Raw genomic sequence first — 24,219 nt, forward strand, 5'->3', positions numbered from 1 at the left:
TAGACATACCCTTAGACTGCCTTTACCCTATAATATACTACAAACAAACAACCCCGAAGGAACCATCTTTTCCTTTACCCCAGAGAATATTATAGCCTAGAATGTATTCTCTCTTTCCTGGTTGGTGAAAAAAAATCACTTTACTGCTTGAGAGGTCCCAGCAGCTGTCTGCTCCACACAAGTGGATATCTTCACTAAGAGAAACAAAATTTATTCACAAAGACACTTGCTCTGTCACTGAGCCTTCCACCAATCTCGGGGACCCTTCCTACCAGATATTAATTTAATAAAAAAGTATTCTTAAATGCTGATTGTGGCACTCTGCACCCCATATTCATCATAGTGGTATGATTATAATGTAATTATAACATAATTATGATGCACCTTGTACATAATGTGTCATGTGAGGTGTCATTGGAAAAGTTATGATTTACTGAATCCTTCCTTCCTTGGTAGTCCATCGATCCGATGATGACAAATCTGTGCAGATCATCTATTGTTGGTCTCATGGTGTGCCCTCTGATGACTGTACAAGCAAATTCTTGAGGTGCACATTTTGCTGCAAATGGTGCATGGGAAGTTTGCAGTCAGTGGATTGTGCGCTGCTGCTGCTCTGTGACATTGTTCGTGTGCCTCTTGTAGACACCGGCAGCGGTCTTCCTCAAAGGCGATGCAGGTATTTCTGACAGTTGGATGCCACTGTGTTCTGTCGCTGGCGGCGTCCTCAAGGTCCCTAGGTTTGATACTGCTGTACTGCAGATTGGCTTTGATGGTGTCCTTGTAACGTTTCCATGAACGACCTATATGCCGGATGCCCTGGGAGAGCTCACAATACAGAAGCTGACGGGGGATTCTGTTGGCATCCATGCGGCTAACATGACCGGTCCAACATAGCTGTGACTTCATGATCATCATTTCGATGCTTGTCTTCTGGGCTCTCTCGAGGACCTCGAGATTGAGCACTTTGTCTTGCCAGCGGATCTTCATGATGTTGCGGAGGCAGCGCATGTGAAATGCTTCGAGCTGCTTGATGTGACGCCTATATAGTGTCCATGTTTCGCACCCGTACAAAAGAGATGAAAGAACAACAGCTCTGTACACAAGCAGTTTTGTTGACATCCGGATGTTGTGGTGATTTAAAACTTTGACACGCAGACAGCCAAGTGCCTGGCTTGCTTTGGATATTCGTGCGTTGATCTCATTATCCAGTGATTCATCACTGGATATGACACTACCCAGGTATTTAAAGTTCTCCACTACTTTCAGCTGAGTGCCGTCAATGGAGATACTTGGGACAGAAGCATTTGATCCAGGTGCAGGTTGATGGAGAACTTCTGTCTTTCCGAGGCTGATAGTTAGTCCGAAAAGTTGCAAGGCCTCAACAAACTTGTTGACAATGTGCTGAAGATCATTTTCAGTGTGAGTCATGAGGGCACAGTCGTCAGCAAAGAGTGCCTCAAGAAGGAGTTTCTGCACTGTCTTAGTCTTTGCATTCAGGCGACGGAGGTCAAAAAGTAAACCATCATGCCGGTATTTCAAGTATATACCTTGGTCCATATCTTTCATTGCATGGTTAAGGACACATGCAAAGAACAGGTTAAATAGGACAGGAGCGAGAACACATCCTTGTTTCACGCCATTGGTGATGTTAAAGGGGGCTGATATGGCTCCATCAGACAATACTTCGCCTGTCATGCTGTCATGAAAAAGGCGTATAATCTGGGCAAATTTTCTTGGGCAGCCAAGTCGTGTTAGAATGGTCCAAAGGGCTTCCCTGTTGACGGTATCAAACGCCTTTGTCAGATCTATGAAGACAGCATACAGGTGCATGTTCTGTTCAATGCACTTCTCTTGTATTTGTCTGACAGCAAACACCATGTCGACTGTGCTCCGGCCAGGTCGAAAACCACATTGACTTTCAGGTAGATTTGCCTCGGAAATACTGGCTATTAGGCGGTTCAAGATGATGCGGGTGATGATCTTCCCTCCAATGGAGGGGAGGGATATGCCTCTATAGTTTCCACATTCTGCTTTGCTGCCTTTGTTCTTGAAAAGAGAGACAATAGTAGCATCGCGGAGGTCCTGTGGTATGTTTTCATCCTCCCAGATGTTGATGATCATGCTGTGGAACGCTGCTAGTGCTGCTGGATCTGCTGCTTTGTATATCTCTGCTGGTATCCCATCTTTTCCAGGCGCTTTCCCTGAACTCATCTGGCTAACAGCTTTCTTAATCTCATCTATAGTGGGCAGAAAGTCAAGATCTGTCAGAGCAGGTTGTTGTGGAATTTCATTGAGGACAATATTATTCACAGTTGATGGTCTATTGAGAAGGTTGCTAAAGTGTTCTCGCCATCTTTCGTTGATGCCTTCTTTATCTTTAATCAGCGTTGTGTTGTCTAATGAGAGCAATGGGGTGGTCCTTGGTTTAGAAGGTCCGTAGACAGTCTTAATAGCACTGAAGAACATCTTTAAGTTGTGGGTCTCAACATAGTGCTCAATTTCTTTGGCTTTGCTCTCCCACCAGTTATCTTGTATCTGATGGAGGTCTTTCTGTGTTTTGCTCTGAAGGTACTTGAAATGGTCGGCTTAGAGACTGAGGAGGGGTCATTCTGCCATTCGATAAGACGAATAAGATAAGATTTACTGAATATGATTATCCTATTTGTATGCATGTGTCATTTTCATATCAAGAATTATGAATATTGTTGATGTATCTGTATTTCAAATGTGGTTACACCTGGGTGACACCCACTAGGCAAGATGCTTTCAGTCTAGACAGCTGACTGTGAAGGACCTATTCAAGGTAATGGGCCATTAAGGGAAACAATAGGCCATAGAAGAAGCTTATCCCCCTTCCTGGGAACACTTCAGACAGTCTATGGATAACAGCTGCTATGACTCAGCAAAGGATATGACCAGATCACATGACACTGAATTCCAGTTTCATACCTGTATTTTTCTACAAACTGGGCTGTGAACTTAGCTTGGAGGTAAGGGTTCCCACCATATGGAGAGACTATAAAAGATAGGGCGTGACATCATCTCTTGACCTCATTCGCCATGCAAGAGAACACTGGAAACACCTGAGGAACAATAACTGAACTGGGGGGAGTGCTGGTCCCTGGCTAAAGGCATTTCTAGCCTGTGAATGGGAACTTGGTGGACTGCTTGTATCATCACTCAGGGTGAGTTATTGCTAATTCAAATCCTATCTATCTAGTATATTAGGCTTTATTTGCATTTTTGTTTAATTTCCTAGGCTTTGATCTGTTTGTTATAACTTGATGATTACCTGTTCTGTTCATTCCCTCTGGGGCACCTGCATTGGCTACTGTCGGAAGACAGGATACTGGGCTAGATGGACCTTTGGTCTGACCCAGTATAGCCGTTCTTATGTTATCTCCTATAATCACTTAAAATCTATCTTTCTGTAGTTAATAACCTTGTTTTATATTTTATCTTAACCAGTGTGTTTTAAGTGAAGTGACTGGGAAAATCTCAACTTGGTAAACAAAGGCTGTTGCCCATCTTCCCCACATGAAGGGGGGGAGCGAATGAATTACTAAGCTTGCATCATACAGATCTCTGTGCAGTGCAAGTTGGTATAATTCTGGGTTTATATTCCAGTAGGGGTTCAAAGCTGAGGAGCTGGGAAGTTGGGTAGAGGCCTCCAGTTTGTCCATGAGTGGCTTAGGTAAAGTACTCAGATAACTCAAGTGGGTATGTGGCGCCACCTACTGTCGTGTCGAGTGATAACAAGGACTGGAGAGGCTGGCTGGGTCACCAGCAGAGCAGTGTGAGAAAGGCCAACCCAGTTGAATAGTTAGGAGGCACAGCGGTTCCAACGGCTCCCAGACTTCACCCTCAGGGTCACAACCCGTCACACAGATAACTTACAGTTTTCTATATCTTAGGGAAAAAAGAAATGCCACCAAAGAAACCAGAAATCTGCTGGGAATTTAGAGAAATATCTACACTTTATGTAAGATGGGGAGAATTTTAATTTTCTCTTCTTCTCGGTCCTCCTATTTTAATACCAAATATCATTGCAAAGTACAACGAAGGTTATTTAAACATATTTATTATCTTATTAAAGCATAACTGCCTTTGCTGCTGCTAGAGGTAGTTTTATAGAAACCTGTAAGTTGCTCTATGGGACTCCAACACTTTAAAACCTGATACTAAAAACAGACTATTACTACAATTTTACAGGATATTTCTCTAAACTACAAATATTAAGTCATTTTTTCAAAATGTAAGTTTTTTAGAAGACTGATTTCCTTGTTTTGTGCCAAATATTAAAAATTGCTTTACCTTGGTGTGAGCTCAGTTACTTATATGTAAAAAACAGCAAACGTCCCCATCATCTCTTCATAAATAACGGAACTTTACAGGCAATTAATATTGTCAATCATTTTTTTCAGGTAACAAAACATATATTGGTGACATTCTGAGATATTTGAATTCACAAAATGGCATTTATCAATATTACATGTTATATTTAGCATTAGACAGAAGGGAAACAGATACACTTTAAAGCTTTTGGATATTTAGAACTGCCTGAAGAAAACAGCATGGTACCAGTATGAAGCACTGAAATCGCATTGATTCCTGGTGGTGTTGCAGAGATGGAAGATTTCCTCTCTGCAAGTAATGATCTTTAATTGCATATCCTAACATGATTATATTAATCCAATGGGACCAACCTCCCCCCTTGCTCCCCAAGTTAGACGTATTTGGAGAGGGATTAGATTTGCTCGTACAGCTAAACTTTCTCAAGTTTAGACGTTTTAGGGTTCCAGGGGGAGGAGTTATGCAGCAAGTCCAAGATCTAGGAATTAAGAGTATAAATATAATTTCACAAGGAAGTTCCTTTGTGGAATTACACCATTAGTTTTGGACTCCTGCTCTGGAAAAAAAAAAAAATCTCCTCAAGGGGGGAAACTTACTGTTTTTAATGGGTTTTGTAGTCTTGCCCTACTTCATTTGATTTAAATATGGAAATATATTAAAAGATGTATATAAATTCACTATCTTTTTATAGTATTTTGTGCTCATTTTATGTGCAAAATGCAATTTACACAAAGTGTAAGTTTTTCAGTGGATTTTCTTTAATAAAAAAGTAATCTATAATTAGAGAGACAAGGTGGGTGAGATAGTATCTTTTACTGAACCAATTTCTGTTGGTGGGATTGACAAGCTGTCGAGCTACACAGAGCTCTTCTTCAGGTCTGTGAAAGGTACTGAGGCCTTGTCTACATTACAGAGTTTTGTCAACAAAAGTTATGCCAATGATCAAAAAGTGCTAAAATTACATCACTTGTGCATGTTCACATTACGCTCCTTCTGTCAGCCGAGCAAGTCCACACTTGGTGCTCTAGCATCGACAGTGAGAGCAGTGCACTATGGATAGCTATCCCACTGTGCTACTTGTCACCTTCTGCAGCTAGGTGTTGTGGGAAAGCGGAATGGATCACAGTGCATCATGGGTGCAGGCTCAACGTCCCATGATGCAGTTCTTTCTATCCCAGCATTCCATGAGATTCTGACTGCTTTTTGTGACATTTTTCAATGGCCCCCATTTACTGTTCACCTGCCACCTCTGTATGAAAGGATGGATCCCACACTACTCTACTGTTGTAGTCATTGTGTATAATCACACTGCAGATGGTCATGTGGTATATCATGAGCTCTCAATCTGAACAGGAATCAGAGTTGCCTAACCGGCGATGTGCCATGGAAAGAAACACCAGATTACTTCTGGCATTCATGGAGCAGCTGAACACAGTGGACTGTTGCTTTTGGGCTTAGGAAACAAGCACTGACTGCTGAGATCGCATTGTTATGCAGATCTGGGCTGATGAGCAGTAGCTGCAGAACTTTTGGATGTGGAAAGACACCTTCCTGGAACTGTGTTCGGAGCTCGCCCCAGCACTTTGGTGTAAGAACACCAAAATGAGAGCTGCCCTCTCAATGGAGAAGTGCATGGTGATCACGGCGTGGAAACTGGCAACTCTGGACTGCTACTGGTTGGTCAGTTTGGAGTCGGTAAGTCCACGTTGGGACAGCATTAACGCAAGCGTGCAGGGGCATTAATTGCATCCTGCTACGAAGGACCATGACTCTTGGCAATGTGCATGAAACAGTGCATGGCTTTGCTGCAATGGGATTCCCTAAATGCGGAGGGGCGATACATGGCATGCATATTCCAATTTTGGGCCTGGACCATCTTGTGACGGAGTACATCAATAGAAAGGGGTACTTCTCTATAATATTGCAGGTGCTTGTGGATCACCGTGGGCGTTTCACTGATATTAAAGCAGGGTGGTCCGGGAAGATGCATGATGCACACATCTTCAGGAACACTGGCCTGTACAGAAAGCGGCAAGCAGGGACTTTCTTTCCAGACCAGAAGATTACAGTGGGGGATGCTGAAATTCCTATAGTGCTCCTGAGAGACTCAGCATACCCCTTTTTCTAATGGCATGGGAAACCTTGACAGCAGCTATGAGTACTTCAACAATAGGTTGAGCCGATGCAGAATGTGCCTTTGCCAGATCAAAAGTGTGCTGGCACTGCCTTTATGGCAGGTTAGACCAAAAAGATGAAAACATTCCCATGGCCATAGCAGTCTTCTGCGTGCTCCACAATATTTGTAAGACTAAGTGTGAAAAGTTTCCCCCGGGATGAAGAATGGAGGCAGATCACTTGGCTTCTGAATTTGAACAGCCAGATACCAGGGCTATTAGAGGGGCATAACTGGGGGTAATTCAAATTAGGGAGGCTTTGAGGCAACATTCTGACCATGAGGATCAGTAAAGTGCCTTTCCATACAGCACTCTGCCATGCTTTGTTAACTTGCCACCTTGCATGAAAATTTTGATGATTCCTAACCAAGATTTGTAGTCAGCAAATGATCAAATTGCCACTGTGTATTAATTCCAGCCACAACCCACTGTATGAGGGAGACAAAGACTGGTTATCTTTCAGAAAAGGGAGATAATCGTGAAGGGCAGTGTAGCCAGCTATCATTTTGGAAGCTGTCGAAAAGGCTGAGTGAAAGGGGTACCGAGACAGGCCGGGTGATTGCAAGGAATGTGTAGGAAGAGTTTGGGGAGGGCATGGAAAGCGGTTCTATATCAGCTGCAGGGGGGACAAGCACACATCTCTTCAGCCTGGAGAGTGATTAGGGACTTCAACATCTCTGTTTGCGCCTCCATTACTTTTATCATCTGCTCCTGGCCTTTTAGATTGTGCTCCTCACTCTCCTTTCTGTCCTGCCTTTTTATTTTAAATTTCTCCTTGAGGGTCTCTCTCCATTCCCTGCGTTCTCTTTTTTTGCTCTCTAAGGATTGGAGGGCCTCTAGGAACATGTCCTCTTTGCTTTGCCTTGGTCGCTTTTTTATCTGGCAGAGGCGCTCCACTGGTGTATAGGGGGTTCCCCTGAAGGCCACATCTGCAGAAACACAAGAAACAATATACAGAAACCTGATTGTTGGTTCATGCAGGGCATTGACTCATTATAGTAAAATACACTTCTTGTAACATAATCACTTTCTCACTGTCCCTTGGTAAGCACACATCTCAGCAAACACCCGAAACATAGCAAGTTCAGCCTAGGTGGGGGTTGGGCATTCAAGATAGGGCAAATGGTCTAAGTGTTTTTTTTTTTTAAGTGGCTCAGTGAAGGTGATTAGGGACAATACTGTAAACTCTACCACCATTTTCCACAGGCGGGGCGTGGGGGGGGGTCACTGAAGCCGATATCTCACTCCTGAGGGTGAGCAAGGATGCAAGGGTGTATCTACTATATGCATGTTCCTTCAGACACGGTGCCTATGTTCCTCACCTGTGTGCTGCTTTGGTCTGTGTAAAGTGGTGGGGGAAAGTTCCCTGCTCTGCCAAGGAACCTTTGGAAGAAGATTGGCGATACCACCAGGAAATTTTCCTAGAGATCTCTCTGGAGGATTCCAGTGAAATCTTGGTTTTAACAGTGCATTAACACACAGTTCCACTACACTTCTTATCTGCAGCAGAGAATGTGGAGCACGCTCAAACACAGCTAGTTATGCACATTTGTATTCCTTCACCCACTTCTACAACATACAGAGCAAAGCACAGCTCCACCTCACATAACCGAGCAGCATCAACTCAAAAATATCACTTACCACGGCTCTCCTCTTCTGCATCATGTGCGCCAGAGATGGACTGTTGGGGCTGGCTAGACCCCTCCGGAGTAGAAAAGAGGTGCTGACTCACCGTGCCACCGTACGACCCTGCCATGTGCTCTACATTGTCCTCCAACTTGACCTTGTCCTTGGGGTTAGGTTCACTATCTGCCACCCCCAACCCTGCCAAAGTATCCACGGGGTTCTTGGCAGTGGAGGTGGGGGTCGCCAACAAGGATGGCATCCAAATCCTTATAGAAGAGGCAGGTCTTTAGCACAGCACCAGAAGGATGGTTTGCCCCCCTTGCCTTCTGGTATGCCTACCTCAGCTCCTTTATCTTCGCATGACACTGCACCACATCCTGTTCATAGTCCTTATTCAACAAATCACGAGAAATCTGCGTGCAGGTATCTAAGTTCCTATGGCTGGAGTGGAGCTAGGGGTGCACAGCCTCCTCTCCCCACAGTGTCAGCAGATCAAACAACTCAGCTGTGCTCCAAGAGGGAGAGTGTTTGCTGCGTTGAGTCACCATGGTTAAGATGCAATATGAGCTCTCCACACCGAGCAAACAGGAAATGGAATTTCAAAAATTCCCAGGCCTTTAAAGGGGAGGGGGCGGATGCCTGTGTATCTGGATGCACAGGAGCAGATTTCAAACTGCTGTCCAGAGCAGTTAGGATGGGCATTGTGGGACACCTCTTGGAAGCTATTAACAATGACAAAACCAAGCGCAGCAACTATACTGACACTTTGTCGATCTAACCTTGCTGTAAAATGCTCTATGCCTCTCAGGTGGTTTTATTTTGTCAGCAAAGCATGAGAGTTTTGCCGGTGGGAGGAGCATTGTAGTGTGTACACCTCCAATGTTTTGTCAACAAAAGCTGCCTTTTGCTGACAAAACGGTGTAGTGTAGCCAAGGCCTTAGGCTATGTCTACACTGCGCACCTTACAACGGCGCGGATGTACCATTGCAGCTGCGTCATTGTAAAACAAGCAATGAAGCCACTCTTCATCGCCAGAGAGCTCTCCTGACAACAAAATAAAACCACTCTGAACGAGGGGCGGTAGCTTTGTCACCGGGAGAGCATCTCCTGCCGACGAAGCCCTGTGCACACAAACACTTTTTGTTGTTAAAACTTTTGTTGTTCAGAGGGGTGTTTTTTCACACTTCTGAGCAACAAAGGTTTTAATGCAGTGAAAATGCAGTGAACAAAAGTACAGTGAAGACATAACTTTATATCTCTGCCAGAGATCTTGAGTGGGGAAAAAATGATCATAGGAAATGAAACAGACTTACATCTACAGAGATAGATTGTGAAGGCCAGAGTTCTTCACACCATGAAGTCAACACACCATGTTGCCAATGGGCTTCAGTTTCTGGAGCTGTTAATCTGGACCCTGTCAGAACTATTAAATTCATTCATTTTAAACAAAGAAACATAATCTTGAGAAAGTGGCAAAAGGTGCAATCATTCATCATCCATTTTCACAGGTACCTCCCTCCCACAAGTCCAATGCTGGCACTGGGCTTGATGAACGCTGCTTTTCTGCTCCCTCAGAAGGATGGACCCTGCAATAGCAGCCACTCGGGGGAGGAAGCAGCTCTGGGATTATCCATCAGTAAGGTTAAGATTTTGTCATGGGTATTTTTAATAGAAGTCAGGGACAGGTCGCAAGCAATAAACAAAAATTCACAGAAGCCCATGATCCGTCCCTGACTTTTACTAAAAAATACCCGGGGCGGGGGACAAACAGAGCAGTGCTGGGGTTTGCAGCTGCTCCAGCCCCACTGCTGCTCCTCCTGGCCCCCAGTCAGCTGTTCGGTGGCCCTGGGCTGACCACTGGTAAGATGTTTGGCGCTTGGGGCTGACTGCTAGTCAGCTCTTCTGGTGGCCACTGCTCCAGCAGCACTGGGGCTGACAACTGCTCCAGCCCTGCCACAGAAGTAGTCCCAGAAAGTCCCAGAATCAGTGACTTCCGTGACCGAATCATATCCTTATTCATCAGGAAAAACTGGTGGAGTGAAGCATTACAAGGGCAAGATGGTGCAGGTGAGTGGGAGGGACTCTCTACACTTGCACAAAAGTAGGGAGCGAGGGTGGAGTGGGCAGACTAGAGACCGATATCCCCGGGACTTGTCGTGGTTGTGCCTCTCCCTGTCCCATGTTACAACAGCACTGTGTCTCATCCCCTCTCCTCTGTCCGTTTGGTGCCCAATCCTGGGGGCAGCCATGGAGAAGGGCAGGGCTTGCACACCTGGCCACGCACCCATGCTTGAGGACAGTGTGGGCGGCGTTGGGGGTTTTTCTAGGCACTGAGTATTCCTGGGGGAATTCTGCACCACTGCGCATGCGCAGAACTTATGTTCCCTACAGATTTCTTTGCTTCCCCGCAGAAAAATGACTTTCTGACAGGAAAGCAAAGGGAAACCACAAGAGCGGTCATACAACCCTCCCCAGCAGTATGTTTCGGGTACCCAGGGCAGCCAGCCATGAGGTAAATCACTGTGGGGCAGGGGGTGGGACTGGGAAAGACCTGGCTGGTGGCTCCTCCCCTGCGCTGGGCTCAGCTGCTAGTCCCGGCGGGGCTGGGAAGGATGGGACTTTCTCTTCCCCTGCACGACATCCAGGGCCGGGTCACACCCACCCCCAGATTTCTCCCCTGGCTGCAGGAAGTTCTGCAAACTGCCCCCTCTCCCCCGTGCTTCCTGCACCCATCGCTCCTCAGTTGCAGGGGAAGGTATCACTGTAAAGGGAGCTGCTCCCCCATCCACCCAACCCCCATGTATCCAGACCCCCTCATACCCAGACCCTCCCACTAAGCCTTGCCCCCACACTCAGAACCCCCCTTGCCGAGTTCTACTCCTCCTGCACCTGGATCACCCCAATGAGCCATCCACACCCAGATCCCACCCCACCGTGCCCCAAACAGCTGCACCTGGATTCCCACCCCACCAAACCCCACACCCCCAGCACCTGGACTCCCCCACTCTGCCCACCACACACAGAACCCCCACCGAGCTCTATCCCCCCCTACACCCAGGCCCCCCTGCTGAGTCCCACCCACCTTCACCTGGACCCTCTGCAGAGTCCCATTACAGTTGCACCCAGAACCCCACAAGAAGCCCCTGCGCATCTGGTTCCTCCCTGAGCCGCCCATACCCAGATTGCCCCCCACAGAACCCTCTCAACCCACACCTGGATCCCCCCCACTCTAAGATCCTGCCTGCCCACACCTGGTGCACCTGGCACAGAGGGGGACAGGCTCTGTCCTTGTGTTGTGTCAGGGTTGGGTGCAGCCTCACTGCTGAGTCCATGTCCCCAGGGGAGCTGCACAGCGATCTCCCATCTCGGTGCAGCTGCAGCCAGTGGCCTGTGCTCCCCAATGCCATGCGGGAGTCACCACATTTATTTGACAAAAGATGCAGATTTTTTCAGAATTTTAAATTGTCTGGCGCAGCATGCCCCCAGGAGTAACTGGGCTAGAGTCGTTGTGACTACAAAGCAGACAGCCGGCATAGGGGGCGCTGCAGAGCCCCGGTCCTAGGAGCGTCTCTCCCCCCCACCCCCGCTTTCGCTGCCATTAGCGCAGTGAGCGGATTCTGGCCGGGCTGGCTTCAGCCGTTGCCACTGCGCATGTTCGCACAGCTCGCGCATGCTCGGTAACAACACGGCGCTCATTCTGAAGGGAGGTAAATTTTGACACTACGGGCAGGCGGATGCTGACCGGGCCTCACCCCAGGAGCCAACCCGCTGGATGGGGTGACCTCCAGCACCCACCCGCGGCGGCTGACCTTTCAGAGACCCATTGCCCCATCTTCGCGCCGCCTTCTCAATAACGCGCAGACACCCACCTGCAGCCAAGAGCAGCAACGGTGCGGCCCGTCTTGCCGACCCACTATGCTGCCGCTGCACGCTGATTGGCTCAGCCGGCTGTCAGTCTCTCCATCCCTGTGTTCGGAGTGGCTTCCGGCGTTGTCCTCGGAAGTAACCCCGCCCTCTGTTAACGGCTGCTGGGCTCCTCCTCGCCCGCCCCATCACGTAGCAGCCGCCGTCCCTGGTAGGCTGGTGATTGGTTCGTCGTCCCGTCACTTACACTCTTGCCGGCTGGGGATGTGTTCTGGAAACAAGCTGAGACAGAGAGAGGTGCGCGCGGGGCGTTCTTCCCAGGGGCAGGAAGGCGCGCGCCCTGTTAAGTTTTCCCCCAGTACCAGGGACGCGCACGGCCTCGAGTGGCACGGGAGCGCGCTTCGTTGTCTGTAGGCAGGTGCAGTTGACTGGTCCACGTGCCGGGTGAGGGCGGGGCTAAGACGTCCAGCCACTGACCCTGTCGCCTCCCCCCGCAGGGCCCCGCCCCCTTCAGTTAGGGGCGCTGGGGCGGTGGCCATTATACTGCCCCCGAGTGGGAGGGCTGGGTTCCCCCGGCGCCCCCTCGCGCCCCGCGTCCCCGGCAGGGCTAAGGGGAGTCTGACACTGCAGTCCCCTAGTGGCCAGGCGCGCTCCCGGAGCAGCCGTAGGCCTGCGGGCTCACGGGAGCTGGGGCGCCCAGCGATTCCTTATGGGCAGCGTGCGCTGGGCCTTCCCCTGCGCCGCCTGGGCCCCGCGCCGGGACCAGTGGCTGCTGGCCTCGCGCCTGGTGCAGCCCGAGGAGAAGGACCGCGTCCGCCAGTTCGTCTTTGCCCGGGATGCCAAGGCTGCCATGGTAGAGGAGGCTGCTGCGCTTTATGGCGAGAGCGCGGGGGGAGCCGCGTGTAAAAAGGGAGTTACTAGGGCAGGAGGAAACGCGGGTAATTTATTTAACGCAGTGCCCGTTTTTGACCCTGGTGTTTATTACGGTTATTAAGAGCCATGCACGTGCATGGTGCTTTGCCTGTGTAAAATAGAAGGTCCCTATCCCCGTCTGCTGGAAGATGCGCCAAACGCTGTCTTTTCCACCAATTGAACCTGCCGCAGGGCAGCCAGAGTCCCGCTGCCAGCACACGTAGCCAGCACTCCATGCCCTATACTGGTTTCTGGGAGGAGTTCAAAGGGTATGTCCATACTGGCACTGCATTTAGGAACAAGCCTCCCGACTCAGGGCCATAGACTTGCAGTAGCAGCACCCCCTCCCTGGGCTTGAGACCCAGACTTAACCTGAAGGCAACCTATACACAGCCATTTTTCAGCATTCTAATACAAGGCTTACAAGCCCCGGTAGCACAAGTCTGTGGCCCTGGATTGTGAGGCTTGTTCCTAAATGCAGTGCCAGTATGGACATACCCTTCAAGTCTCAGTCCCAGGTGTAGCATATGCATAACTGGCTTAGGTCCTTCATACCTGAGATACTGCCTGTCTCACCATGACATGCTGCCATAGTTTAAATCAGCTGAAGTTCTGGAGGCAGCTGCAGGCTGGGTTTTGCTATACAAGGTGTTCTCTTGCTCAGGGCTACCTCTTTCCTTTAGAATGTACTTCTCCCTCCCCTAATCCAGAGTAGCCCAACTTTTGACCTTCAGTGTATGCTGCAAGGCGCATCTTTTTCGGAGCAGTTTGAGGAATCAAATACACCAATGACCAGTCTCTGTTGTCTTAGTGGTATTAGTTATAGCAGGGGGAGGGGTACTGTCTGTGGACTATTGACAGACAGCAGGTCACAAGGGATTGTGAAAGAATTCTCTCAACCTTGTTGTTTTATAATTTTATTTCATGAAATAAAAACCAGCAACAATGTGAGGTTGTATAACTAGGAAGCATAATGTGTAAGAATATGACTGTATCTTTTAAAACTCTGCAAAGGTGAAGTTCAAGCTTTATATCAACAACTTGAGTAATATAAATTATAACTAATTGTTTTATTAATGATCATTTTTAACTGTTCTACTTCCACAAGCCCTTCATTCAAAAACAACATTAATAGGAAAGGTGAGAGAGTTTTAAATCAATGCAAAGAAATATTCACTGTTGGGGGCCGGGGAATAAAACATCCTCAGCAGAAAGATGTTGAGCTGGTAAAAGGAGGGAAATCCTATTTCAGATAATACGAATCTTTAGAACGGGGTTTGCGTTGTACCGTGCTGCATAAATTATTGATACATCACAAATAAATGCTTGTGTAAAATGTATCTGAGCTGGTAAACATTTTAGCTCTTTCATTTATATTATGCTATGGTTTTTGTAAATAGCAAGTTTCTTTAAGTAACAAGTAAAACTTAGCCCTACTTCCCAAGTAAGTAAACTAACTGGTATTTTAGCAGTTACAAATTGTTCTTTGTACATGGCACAATGGTTCCATATGCATCGTTTTAAACTTTTTTTTATTTCATAGGCTGGTCGTCTGCTGATAAGAAAATTAATTGCAGAAAAACTATGGATACCTTGGAATGAAATACACTTGCAAAGGACATCAAAAGGAAAACCCTTCCTGGTGAATGACATACTCGGTATCCATCCCAATTTCAATTTTAATGTCTCTCATCAAGGGGATTATGCAGTTCTTGCAGCTGAGCCTGAGCTTCAAGTTGGCATTGATATAATGAAGACTAATTTGCCAGGTAATGTATTACTGTTACCAAAGAAATTTTAGAGAGTCTAACTATTGAGTATTTTAAGGTTTCCATAAAAGTCAACCAAAGTTCTTGCAATTTAGTGTTGTTAAAACAGAGAGAGTTAGCCGGCACTTCTGATTTTTTTTAAACCATTGATTGAATTTATTTGCTTATTTATTGTTGTAAAGTTTCTGAAGTATATATTGGACGTTTTTGTTGCATTTCTGATTGTGGATCTTTCTATTTATTTTTCCAAGTTTGAAATACAACCATGGATCAATAAGGCCTTGATCCTGCAATGAAATCAGTAGGAGCAGGCATCTGCAGAAATCTCATTGCAGGATTGGACCCTAGAAGATGTTTAAAATACTAAGCCTCACAGAAGCTTCCAGTTAGCTCATTCATTGGCATAAATCTGAAAGATAACTGCGTTGTAGATTAATGAAATGCAGGACAAAACACTGTAAAAGGAAACAGTCTCAAATGCATTAAAAAAAAATGCAATTTTACAAAGAGCTCTTCATAAAGATAGCTCAGCTTTAAACATGACTGGAGTAAAGGAGCGAGATACTGGAACTTTTACCAGCAAGTTGTTTTTCTGGCATTTATTCCCACTGTACTAAAAACTTCTTCAGAAAATTTACAAGCATAACAAAAATGGTCTGAAACTCTGGAAATTTTGTATCATTTCTTGTGAAGAAAGTTTTTCTGCAGTTTCTCCACAATCTTCAGTTTGTCCAGTATTCTGTGTCACAAGAAATAAAAAGTAATGGTAACTTAGGTACAAGTGATCATGATCACGTTTATAATATGTTAACAGAATAAAGTTCAGACCAGTAATGCATATATACTCACACTCACAGACGCTTGGTGCTTTAAAAGGGCCAGTTTCATAAAGCTGAAAACAATTATGAGCCAAATCATTTGGGAGGAAGAATTTAATCAGAAAAATGTGAATGATGACTAGGAATTGCTTAAGAACACTTTACTAGATGCCCAAAAAGCCACAATCGAGGAAGAAGGTTGTATTGTTTTTGTTTTTTAAAGAGCAACTCTAGAGGCGAAGTGAAGGCAGGTAAAAAAATAATATATAACAAATGAAAGAAAGGGGAAGTTGATAGTAATGAACATAAATCAGAACTTAGACATTGCAGAAAATTGATAAGGGAAACAGAGGGACTCAAGGAGAAATCTGTGGCCAGCAGAGCTAAGGACAATAAGAGAGATTTAAAAAAAATGTATATTAGGGAAAAAGAATCTTAACAAGGGTGTTAGTCCATTACTAGATGGAAATGGTAGAACCAGCAATAATAAAGCAGAATATGCTGAAGTGTTCAATAAATATTCCTATTCTGTATTTGGAAAAGGAACAGACTATGTAGTCTCATCATACGATAACACTCTTTCCATTCCAGTAGTATCTCAGGTGGATGTTAAACAGAGGTTATTAAAGTTAGATATTTTTAAATCAGCATTTCTAGATCACTTGCATCCAAGAGATTAAAAATCAGCTCTCTTAAAAAAGTTTTGGAACACTGAGGAAGTTCCAGAAGGCTATAAGAAAGCTAATGATGTGCCACTATTTAATAAAGTGTAAATGGGATGACCTGGGTAATTATAATCCTGTCAGTCTGACATTGATCCCAGGCAAGATAATGGAGTGGCCATACAGGACTTGATTAATAAAGAATTATAAGATGGTAATAACCTATGCTGATTGGCATTAATTTTTATGGAAAATAGATTTTGTCATACTAATTATATCTTTTTTTTATAAGATTACAAGTTTGGTTGAAAAACACAATAGTGCAGAGGTAATAATCTTAGACCTGTGTAAGGTGTTTAACTTGGTAATGCATAATATTTTGGTTAAAAAACTAGAATGATATACAATTAATTTGGCATATATTAAATGAATTAAAAACTGGGTAACTGATAGGATTCAAAACGATAGAGAATCGTCATCTGGTGGGATCCTGCAGGGATCAGTTCTTGGCCCTACTCTATTTAACATTTTTATCAATGGCCCAGAAGAAAACATAAAATCATCAGTGATCCAGCTTGCAGATGATACAAAAATTGGGGGAGTGGTAAATAGTAGAGGACAAGTCACTAATTTAGCGTGATCTGGATATCTTGTTAAATTGGATGCAAGCAAACAATATGGCTAAGTGTGTGTGTGTGTATATATGTATATGTGTATCTATGAACAAGGAATGCAGGCCAAACTTACACCATGGTGGGGAAGACTCTATCCTGGGAAGTGGTGCCTCTAAAAAAGTTTGGGGGTAGGTGGGGGGTGTTGGTGAGACACTGTGCACAAAAGGGCTAATGCAATCCTTGGATGCATAAACAGGGGAATCTTGAGTAGGAGAAGAGGTTATTTTACCTCTATATTTGGTACTGGTGCGACCGCTGCTGGAATACTGTGTCCAGTTCACAATTCAAGAAGGATGTTGATAAATTGGAGAGAGTTAAGAGCAGAGCGACGAGAATGCTTAAAGGATTAGAAAACCTGCCTTACCGTGATAAACTCAAGGAACTCAATCTATTTAGCTTAACAAAGAGAAGGTCTAGCAGTTACCTAGCAGAGAAGGTAAAACTGATCCAGTGGAGCTATACAAATTCAGACTGGAAATAAGGTGTATACACCTCTACCCTGATATAACGCTGTCCTCAGGAGCCAAAAAATCTTACCGCATTATAGGTGAAACAGCGTTATATCGAACTCACTTTGATCCGCCGGAGTGTGCAGCCCCACCCCCCCGGAGCACTGCTTTACCGCGTTATATCCGAATTCGTGTTATATCGGGGTAGAGGTGTATTTTTAACAGTGAGGGTAATTGAGCATTGGAACAATTACTCAATCCCATCAAGGGTCATGGTATATTCTCCACCACAGGCAATTTTTAAATCAGATTGAATGATTTTCTTAAATATATGCTCTGAATGCTTCCCCAAAATAATTCCATGACCTGTGTCATATAGGAGATCAGGTTGGATCTTTTGGCATTGGAATCTGTGTTTATGTATAAGAAAATATTTTATTTGTGAGAATGACACATCTATGCATACATAAATTATTAATTGTTTTAAGTAATATTTGTAAATATCTATGCACGTAGATTGGAGAAGCAACTTATTATGATGGTCAGTTTGGGGTTTGAAAGATCTGGCCTTGATATACAGAAACTTTAAATAAGATCTGCCAATATCAGGGTTCTAACCCTGGTATTTGCGTGCAGCTAAGCCCTTGTTTGGGATTCAGTTCAGTCTCTCAAGACCCAGACTGTCAAGGGGAGGAGAAGGTACAGTGCCTCAATAGCAGTAACTGGAGGCATTATGCCTTGGAAAGATATATTGCCTCCTGAGAGCTAAGGTGCATAGGCAGCACCTTGCCATGCCTTTTAAAAAGCCTTTCTGTTTCAAAAGGCAGGAGACAAGGCCCCACCCATACACCTTCCTCACAGGGCTAGTTTGCACTGCAAACAGCATTAGTTGGCTCCTTCTCCTTGCACACTAGGAAGCTCGCAGATTATATGTATCCACGAAGGCTATGGCTACACTAGCACTTTTGTCGGTAAAACTTATGTTGCTCAGGGGTGTGAAAAAACACACCCCTGACCAACATAAGTTACTCCAACAGAAGCGCCGGTGTGGACAGCGTTCTGCTGAAAGGAGATGCTCTCCCACTGACATAGCTACTGCCACTTGTTGGGGTAGTTTAATTATGTTGATAGGAGTACTCTCTCCCGTCGGCATAGAGGGCTACACAGGAGGTTTTACGGTGGCACAGCTGCATAGGTACAGCTGTGCCGCTGTCAGGTCTCTAGTGTAGACATAGCCTTAGAAGGAACTGTGGAGGTGGGGGTATTCTGTCCTCTGCTGATTTTAACACAGTTCTGTAAAGCAGGCACGATTTACTGCTTGGCACTTTGAAAGATTTTCCTTTAAATGGCATAGGTGATTTTGCTCTCTCTTCTCTCTTTCTCTCACTGGTTTTTACGTAGATACTGGTGTATAGCGTGGTTTTACAGCCATTTAAAATCCCTGTGTTTGCCACCTTGTGTTTAATTGTCCAAAACCTCTCCATTCTCTAGCAAACCAAAAGATCAATATGAATCACTAACAGATTGTTGAAGTCTTTGTTTTTTCCCTTCCCACATCCATTTCTAGTATGTAACAGAGTAAAGGTATAAAAAGACGTCTAGATGTCAGTTAATGTCAGGATTTAAAAAATCCACACCCTAGAACACTTTCAGAAAATCATTTTAATAAACGACATGAAAAGAGCGAGAGCCAGATTAATGTATTATGATTAAATGGCATTTTAAACACATTTCTGTTCTCTACCCAACTGGTCTTATGAAACTAATTGAACTGTTTGATTCTAAAAGCAGCAGATCTTTCCCAGAGGGCAGATCATAGGTTTAATTTCACTTTTTTGTTTTTGTAAGACTATCTTCACCTTTTTTCCTGCCCTCAAATAAAGAGGGTATTCCAGTGCTTAAGGGGAGGTTTTATGAGCAGCTTCTCAGTTAAATAAAATTATATATTACTGTTATTTAAAACTGCAGGATTAGCTGAAACTCCATAGTCTCCCTTTACCATCTTCCTTTTTACTTATCTTTTATCTGTTCCCCCCACCACCCTCCTTTTGGATTTTGTGCGGATTTCTTCCTTAGCCCATCTTGTTACCTCCTTTTTGGAAGAGTTTCCTTATTTATCATCTCTCCCTTCCCTTAAAAAAAGTATATGGTGAGAAATGTCCATTTGGTTATGGAAGGCCAGATACACCCTGGTCCATTGCTCATTTAATGAGCCAAAGGAAGTCACTTCAGATCAGCCTGAGGTGCTCCTTTGCTTTGCGGCTGAATGTTCTGACCCATGTTCCTGCCGTTCATGGGATCTGATATGTGCTTTCATGCACTCCATATCTGTGCCTTCATTAAAGGGCTAAACCTGTGAAATAGCGCCAATGTAAATACTAATGGTGCATTGTATCCATACTAGGCATGCTGTGTTGGTTGCTCTTCTGCCTCATGTACATACTTGTGCTGTATTGCATCATTGCAATTGCACTGCCTTTTGATTACCTGTCCCTTAGTTCCCAATATAGCTACGTGAAACAGTGGCTTGTGGGGATTTTGAAATCGGGGACACAATGTGAACCCCAAGGAATTGTTGGAGAAGTGGACAGATTTCCATATATTACTAATATATTCCTATAAATATCAAAGTAGTGGGTCCATTTCTTCTCCCTTTTCTAAAAATAATTTTTTTTAAAATTTCCCTTTGGTCTTCTAGATAATGAAATCATCTGAGAGGAATGTGAAGGAAGATCTGTTGTTTGAATTATATTGAACAAAGTTCTCGAAGTACTGTAAGGGACAATCCTTCATTAATAGGGAGATGAACCAGAGATAAATCTGTTTCTTTTTAATTCTAAAATTCTGTGAAGTTAAATATTTATAGTCTGTCTTCTTATAATAACTGAGCTGTAAATAACCTTTACACAACATTTCTTTTCACTGCCTCTCCCTGATAAAAGAAGAGAGCTTTAAAACCTGCTTTGCTACTGGCATTTAACTGAATAATAAAGATTTAATAAGTGAGAAACAAGATGTTTTTTTATTTCACATTACAGAAATTACAAAGCATAGCTTTTTGATAGAAATTATTTCTATAATATGTGAGTTCTCACCTAGTTTTATCATATTTTACCACTATGGATTTGCAAGGGGAAAACATAATTTTCAAATTAATTTAAAAATAATTAACAGTTATTGCCATATCACAGTCCTTTCCAGTAGACATTTATAAATGAGATTTAAAGTAACTACAACAATATTTATTAACCTTAGTGGTGTAATATATTTCAGTGGGCAGACCCACAATACATATTCAGTATAATGCAGTTCTTCTAATGTTTTATATGTACAGTAGAAGATAATTAAATCAACAGTATCAAAGGTGGCGCTTGAAACTACAGCCACTATACATTGAGCCATTACTAATAGTTTTCCAAGTCACAGTTTGTCTAAAGACAATTTTCCTTTATTGGCGTCACACGAGGCATGTTGTTACTGCTATCTTCTGTGTTATGAATATGTGTCTTTCTCTTTAATAGGGATTGTTGTAATTGAAAGATCCACAGAGTGGTGCTGTTGCCCTGTGATTGCCTTTGTGTTCCAGGTTCATCATGTCTCAGAAATTGAAGTCTTACATGTGGCCATCTATAATCTCATTCTCTTAGCTGACTAGGACAAAGGGTTTAATACATATGTACAATGTACATGAAGTGTGTTAAGATGTTCTTTGAGTACTGTATACCTTGTAACTGAATATAAATTACATCATTACTGCCTTCTAGTGAGTGCCATACAGAATCTTTAATGAGGTCAGTTGGCTGTCATTGTATTAAAGTTAGTGTTCCTATTTTTATAATATTCCTTAATTGTATAATATCCCCAGGTTGCACCAACCTGATATGATTTTGTTGTTGTACAGTCACTTTTGCACGAAAGATACTATACAAAATAAGTATCATAAAATGTTTGACACACGTTTTGAGAACCGTTGTACACTTAACATGTTACTTACCGTATAGATGCTTAAATATTACTTTTTCGCTGTGTTGTCTGTTGAGTCACTGGAATAACAAAATAGACTTTCTCCTCCTTCTTACTCTTGCTGCATTATAAATATCTCTGAAATGAGACTACCAAAAGAAATAGCCTTGTTAGGGAGTGCAATGAAAGAAAAAGAAATTGGTCTGCAAATGCAGAATAGTGATGATTTTCCAATGCTTGCAGGCTACACAGGATTACCGGAAGACTGATCTGCAGCTGTTCTATATCACCATTTCCCTCCATTTAGGTTTATGTGTTATAACAATGTAACAGTAGTGTTGATAGAGGAAATCTTTTCTTTATGCATTTTATGTTGGGTTTGTTTGTTTTTTTTAAATCTGCCTACTGATCTAGCACGTTATGGTTGTAATAGGTTCACCTAGTCTAGACTGGTTGAATACAATTGTTTAACTTCCTAAGGTTCTTAGATTCACATCGTATTCCTAACTTACTTGATTCCGGATACTCACTGAGCTCAGTGCATTTTATTTTGTTTAAGATTGTTTTAAGATGAATTATGTAGTCATTTGAGAAAAGGCATGCAGTTCTGTTCATTGGCTGATGGAAATGGAAGTAATTGCATACAGATCATTTTCCATGAGAGGCAATGCATCTCAAATGATTTTTAGAGTTTGGAAGAGTAGTGTGATAAGGGTTCTCAAATTGTTACTAACTCCTGTGAAGAAGTTAATTGGGCTCTTGACTTGCCTTTTAACCAAGGGGCATGAACTTCTACAACAGCAAACATTAGCTTGGCTTCAATAATGTGTGGAATGCTTATAAACCAGGGTAGACTGTAACATACGTCAGTTTTCAAAGACTTAAAATAAGCATACATTAATAAAGAGCATATTTTAGCATTTGAAATATTCAGAACTTTATTACCCTGCTGTGATAGTGAATTTATTTACAAGTATTGCCATGTATTTGTTTAAAATGGAATTATAGAAGTAGATCATTTATCAGTTTATTTCTGGTCTTCTCTGGGCTAATTAGACTCTGCCCACTTCTCTTAGCTATCACATAAAAGTTACTTTTGATACTGAAATCTTCAGTCTCAGATTGATTCCAGACCCAGGTGTTTGAGTCATATAAAATTGTATCTTCCTTCTCCTCTTCAATATTTTTGATTTATGCTGGTAAAGCTTATTAGAGTTCATGAAAACCTAGTTTTTGAAGTTTGGTCAGCCAACCAGGAGCAGGATTTGAAGTTTGATGTGAATTCTGCTGCCTGTAGAAATTTAATTTGAGACTAAACGTATTTCTTGAGATTTTTCTTTCAGTAACCAAACTATCATCTGAGAATACCTGATATTGCGAAGCTTGCCTTTCTCTTGTACATGTACAGTAAAGTGAAATGGACACAGAATTAAATTCACTTTTTTTTTTTTTTTTTAGATTTTTGAATGAATGATTAATGAATAAGAATTAGGCCAAACTTTGTATAGAAAGAGTACAGAAGAATACCTGACTTCCATTCTTACTACTAAAGGAAAGAGAGGTTTATATCCAGCATGCTGAAAGAGGATTTTTGATTCCTTTAAGAACCCTAAAGTAAATTCAGAGGGTTGGACGCACCTGCAGTGTGGTCAAGGCATTTGGCATGAGATCCAGCACTGTTGAACTTCTGTTGAGTTTTTTGAATTTCTAAAAAAATTATCACAATTTTTCTTTGCTGTGGGTGTTCCTTGATCCTAGTAGAAATGTCAAAAAGAGAATTTTTTCTAAAGAGTGCATTTGTCCTCCCTCTGACTTTGATTCTACCTTCATTAAAGTTTTAATTTGTCTTAGGACTTATTGCCACGCTTCAGTACTTTCTCTGCAGTTAGCATCTAACCTTTGCTGGAGGAGATCTATTTAAAAAATAGGTCAAACTAATGTAATAGCAATGTATGCAAAGCTGGGTTATTTGATCTCTTGCCTTAATAACTGGAGGGTTGAGTTGTAGAAGTCCAGAATGATTTATCAAAGAAGGAAATCAGAGTTTAAGAATATGTATGCAAATGATCACATTAATATCTACAGCAGTGTTAAATATGTGGCTCTTGCACAGTGTCTGGAACGAATTAAAAATCATATTTGGCATGAGTCTTCTATTGAGTAAGGAGGGAGAAATCTGTTTGTGTTCCATTGAAGATACAGAGAAACAGACATTTTAAACTATTGTACATAAAGAATATATATTATACACTAGCTTTATTATTATTACCTCTTAGAAACTTCATCTCTAGCTTACTATAGCAGTATATCTCTTCTACCAATGAAATATTGTTTCTAATTATGGCATTAAAAAGAAATTTTCATATCATATTATGTGAGAGAGCCCCATGTCCCAGTATTTAGTAAAAGCAAAATATTCTTATATACCATGAAATGGAAAAAAAGAAAATAAAATTCGGTTATCTTTTGTCTTTCCCTTTAGAGGCAGTCCATGCTGTGACTTTGTAATAGTCATGAAGAATGACTTCATCTTAAGTTGTTTTTAGAGGGAGGTAACGGCATTTAAGAGATTGAAATTTGCTTATGGGAACATAATTGCAGCAATAGTGGAATAATTGTGGAATAGTTAGGAGGGTTGAAATGAATATTTGGAGAAAGGAAATGTTGAAAATGAGGAGTGAAATAGTATCAAACAAGGTAGGAGAGGAGCTGATGGAGAAGGCATTGAGTAAAAAGGAGAGAGATTACAGGGATACTTGTCTAGATTGTTAGTGAGGTTTTTCTTCTGCACACTGCATTTATAGTGATGATTTGTTGCCTCTAACTTGTCTTTTCAGTAATTCAGTTCTAAATTTCAGAGTAGCAGCCGTGTTAGTCTGTATCCGCAAAAAGAACAGGAGTACTTGTGGCACCTTAGAGACTAACAAATTTATTTGAGCATAAGCTTTCGTGGGC

At 43.0% G+C, this 24,219-nt stretch overlaps 2 protein-coding genes across 3 annotated transcripts in view; one reads left to right on the plus strand and one right to left on the minus strand.

The window, feature by feature from the left end:
• Window positions 1-12,061, minus strand: part of KBTBD3 (kelch repeat and BTB domain containing 3) — a 31,314-nt gene extending 19,253 nt beyond the window's left edge. Inside the window, exon 1 of the mRNA XM_024206591.2 lies at window positions 12,023-12,061. The gene's annotated coding sequence lies outside the window, so the exon portion shown is untranslated. The remainder of the gene's footprint in view (window positions 1-12,022) is intronic.
• A 480-nt stretch (window positions 12,062-12,541) lies between these two features.
• The window catches only part of AASDHPPT (aminoadipate-semialdehyde dehydrogenase-phosphopantetheinyl transferase), a 48,356-nt gene continuing 36,678 nt past the window's right edge, over window positions 12,542-24,219 (plus strand). Inside the window, exons 1-2 of one of the 2 annotated variants that reach the window (XM_024206592.2) lie at window positions 12,542-12,870; window positions 14,473-14,698. In XM_024206592.2, the coding sequence (XP_024062360.1) occupies window positions 12,727-12,870; window positions 14,473-14,698 (370 nt within the window). In that variant the 5' untranslated portion in view covers window positions 12,542-12,726. Of the gene's footprint in view, window positions 12,956-14,472; window positions 14,699-24,219 lie in introns of both variants that reach the window. The other variant, XM_024206593.1, reaches the window with a different exon arrangement.

Source organism: Terrapene carolina, unplaced genomic scaffold (assembly GCF_002925995.2).
Source record: "Terrapene carolina triunguis isolate 2854851 unplaced genomic scaffold, T_m_triunguis-2.0 Scaffold138, whole genome shotgun sequence".
Lineage (NCBI taxonomy): Eukaryota > Metazoa > Chordata > Testudines > Emydidae > Terrapene > Terrapene triunguis.